This window comes from Gekko japonicus, unplaced genomic scaffold (genome assembly GCF_001447785.1).
Source record: "Gekko japonicus isolate JY-2015 unplaced genomic scaffold, Gekko_japonicus_V1.1 scaffold4565, whole genome shotgun sequence".
In the NCBI taxonomy this organism is placed as follows: domain Eukaryota; kingdom Metazoa; phylum Chordata; class Lepidosauria; order Squamata; family Gekkonidae; genus Gekko; species Gekko japonicus.
Genome location: NW_015165973.1, coordinates 14547 through 18490, shown reverse-complemented (window position 1 = coordinate 18490; position 3944 = coordinate 14547). Strand labels below are relative to the sequence as shown.

At 50.7% G+C, this 3944-nt stretch overlaps 1 protein-coding gene across 1 annotated transcript in view; it reads right to left on the bottom strand.

Moving 5' to 3' along the window:
• The window catches only part of DGAT1 (diacylglycerol O-acyltransferase 1), a 16424-nt gene that overhangs the window by 933 nt on the left and 11547 nt on the right, over nt 1-3944 (bottom strand). The window contains exons 14-15 of the mRNA XM_015411473.1: nt 1812-1899; nt 494-556 (exon numbers count right to left, since the gene is read on the bottom strand). Coding sequence (XP_015266959.1) covers nt 494-556; nt 1812-1899 — 151 coding nt within the window. The remainder of the gene's footprint in view (nt 1-493; nt 557-1811; nt 1900-3944) is intronic.

The following is a 3944-nucleotide window of genomic DNA, read 5'->3' as shown; positions in this document are numbered from 1 at the left end:
AAAAGGTTGCTTGGGCCGGGGGGGGGGGGAGAAGGGGGCGTTTGAGCTGTCCAGAAGCAAGCTCAGCAGGTGGAAGCGGGCAGGCTGACCAGATCTGTGTTCGGCACAACCGGCAGCCGCCCACCAGGAACGCTTGTGGGACAGCAAGAAGAAAGAAGGAAGGAGGAGGAGGAGGTGAGTCTTGGGATCGGGGCAATGCAGCCTCACATGCATCAGACCCTCGGTCCATCTAGAGCGGTACTGCCTACTTAGACTGGCAGCCGCTCTCAAGGGTCTCAGGCAGAGAGATCTTTCCCATCATCTCCTGCCGGATCTTTTCAACGGGAGACGCTGCTCGGGGTTGAACCGGGGACCTTCTGCATGCCAAGCAGAGGCTCTGCCACCGACTCAAAGCCTCTCTCGCCAGAGCTGCCGTGGCCAGCTAGTGAAGAACACAAGGCCGAGCCCCGCCCCCCCCAGCAGGAAAAACAACCCACCCACTTAGGGTCCTCACCTGAGCCATCATCCCCATGAACGCCCAGAGCCGGAACATCTTCAAGGGCACGCTCACCAGGTACTGCAGGGCGGGAGAGAGAAGAGGAGGCTGGTGGGGGGGGGGCTGGGCTTCTTCCGGCAAGTTCCGGTCAAGATGACACCCAGAGGTGGCTCTGTTGTGAGACCCCACAGTCGCAGCGGTCCGTTCCTCTCAATCCCAGACACTCCCCACCAATGTTCCCTCTAAGGCTGTGGAGTCTGGTGAGCAAAAATTCTACTTTGTGAGCTACTGGCATTAAAGCGGTGAGCGAGCGATTTGGCTCCTGCATAAAGTAGTTTGCTCTGGAGCCCTCCTTCCTGAGCCAAGACAGAAATCTGTGAGCTGGAGGCTAAAAAACTGTGAGCTGGCTCACACTAACTCATCTTAACTGTCTGGCCTCCTGACAACAGGCAAGGATTGTTACAGGGCCTGAGTCTTGTTAATGCTACACCCAAAGATAACTGTCATGAGTCTGAAAGCTGCCCTTGGCATTTTAAGGGAAACGCAGCAGGTGCTCTGCCACGTCCACCCCAAAAGGAGCCTCCAAGCAGCTCACTTAGTGCGTGGCCAGGGTACTCTGCTGCGACAACACGAGAACTCCGTGGGCACTCCATGAAATTACTGAGCAGTCGGGTTAGAACAGATAAGAGTCCTTCACCCAGAGAGCGATGAACACATGGAACTCACTGCCACAGGAGGGGGGGGTGGCTACAAGTATGGACGGCTTCAAGAGGGAATTGGATGAACATCTAGAGCAGAGGTCCATGAGTGGCTATTAGCCACAAGGTATAGATAGGGGCTCTGGGGCAAGTGATGCTCTGTCTTCTTGGTGCTTGGGGGGGGCAACAGTGGGAGGGCTTCTAATGTCCTGGCCCCACTGCTGGACCTCCTGATGGCCCCTGGTGTTTTTGGCCACTGTGTAACAGAGTGTTGGACTGGATGGGCCATTGGCCTGGTCCAACATTGGCTTCTCTTATGTTCTTATATGGAGGAGGTCCATCAGTGGCTATAGGTCACAAGGTTAGGTAGGAACTCACAGGCTGGGGCAAATGATGCTCTGTCTTCTTGGTGCTTGGGGGGGGCAACAGTGGGAGGGGTTCTGGTGTCCTGGCCCCACTGCTGGACCTCCTGATGGCCCCTGGTGTTTTTGGCCACAGTGTGACAGAGTGTTGGACTGGATGGGCCTTTGGCCTGATCCAGCATTGGCGTCTCTTATGTTCTTAAGACCGGGGGGCCACCTGAAGACCTGCGGGGGATCCCTCCAGTGCTCCAGCTGTGGGGGAGAAGAGGCACTGACCTCGTGGAAGAAGGCAGAAGCTAAGAACACGGCCGTCTGGGCGGTCCATTTCCCGACACCCCTCTTGATCATGGGCCTGTAGAAGTGCCTGCCCACAGAGGAGAAACGTGTTACCCAGATGCCTCCGGGAACCGCAAGGCGACAGCTACATCCTGGGGCCGAAGCCACCCTCAAGCCGGCAGCGCACCCCGCCGAACCCATGAGGCATCCCCCCAGACCCTAAGACTGCAAACACCATGTATGCAAAATATAACAACGCTCAATATTGGATGTAATGTATGGAACAAATGAATGAACCGTTAACTAATTCCATGCGTCTTTAGCACTGAAAAGGGTCACAAAAGGATTTTCCGAAGTAATTGCCCAAAAAATGCCGTACAACAGAACAAACAGGAAAAACCAATCACAAGAAATCACCACCATGTCACAAAGATAAATACACAATTCTCAAGGAGTCCGAGTAAGATCACGGACGCCGGATGCTGCAGCACAAGAAGACTGTAGAAGCCCTGACAGCCGTTCCGCTAAATGCTGTTTCCATTCCTGGTATCAAGAAAAGGCTTGATATCGACGCTAAATCTTGCTTGGAGGGTTTTTTTCCCTTGCATAAAAAAACCACGGCTTGCTACCAGGAGGTCTTTTGGGCTGGAGAGTTGTTTTCTGAGAATACCGATGTAAAGTTTGCCAGTCTGTGCATTTGGAACTCACTAACTGGGACTTCTGAAGAAGGAACGGAAACAGCGTTTGCCAGAACGGCTGTCGAGTCTCCCGCTATCGATTTGCACTGCAGCATTCGGTGCCTGTGATCTTACTTTGACTCCTTGGGAGCTGTGTGTTTATCTTTCCCACTTGGTGTTGATTTCTTGTGCTTTGTTTTTCCTATTTGGTGTGTACGTGTATGTTTCTGTTATTGTACAACATTTTTGGCAATTACTTTTGATAATCCTTTTGTAACCCTTTCCAATACTACAGACACATTGAATTAATTAAAGGTTTGTTCATTGATTTCATACATTACATCCAATATCGAGTGTTATTTTATATTTCGCATACCTGGTGTTCATAGTCTCTCTTTTTTAATAATAGTTCTTATTTTAAACAAAGCAGAGAGACAAATATACAAACAAACATACATGAGAGTAATAATAATATTATATCTCTTAAACTACCTCACACATATATATCAAATTACAGGCCTATGTTAAACACGACACTATTTCATTACCATTTTCTATAAATCCAGATTTAAGTGTATCTTAAAATTTCATAATCAGAGAAGTCTATAATTGTTGTCACTCTATAAATTAACAAAACATGTTTCTTCTGTTTAAAGTAAAGGTAAAGGCTTCCCTTGCTCGAAAGCCAGTCGAATCCGACTCTAGGGTTGCGGTGCTCATCTCCATTTCAAAGCTGAAGAGCCAGCGCTGTCCGAAGACCTTTCCGTGGTCATGTGGCCGGCATGACTAAACACCGAGGCGCACGGAACGCTGTTCCCTTCCCACCGAAGTGGTCCCTATTTATCTACTTGCAATGTCTTGCTTTCGAATTGCTAGGTTGGCAGGAGCTGGAACCAGAGACGGGAGCTCACTCCGTCATGCGGCACACTCAGGTCTTGAACTGCTGAACTACCGACCTTCCAGAGCCTGCAGTTCAGCATCTTAACCACTTGAGCCACCGCAGCTCCTTCTTCTGTTTAAGCGTTGTGTAAATTTCTCATTGTCTAAGACTAAAGCATAGGCCCCTTGCCTTCTGTTGTCTGTACAGCGTGGTCCCGTTTGCCTTTGCTTGCTCACCCAGACGCTTAGCCTAGCAAGGTCAGAATTCCCTCCTCCAGCCTTCTTTAGCTGGAGACCGGGACCTTCTGCATGCAAGGCAGAGGGGTCCTACCATGGCTGCCATGGACACAACTCCAAACCTTCTGATTTCACACACACACCCAACAAAAAAGACTAGCTTCACAGAGCCCGGCTCAAGTCTGAGCCCAGCTCAACTGATTGGTCCCTGATTGGCTGAAAAGCGACCTAAGTGGCCAGCTCCAGAAGATGGGGGGAGGGCAGTGTTGCACGACTGAAGGGGCCTGCCCAAACCTGTTCTTTAAGAGCAAGGCAAAACCTGTGTTTAAAGAGGGCGGCC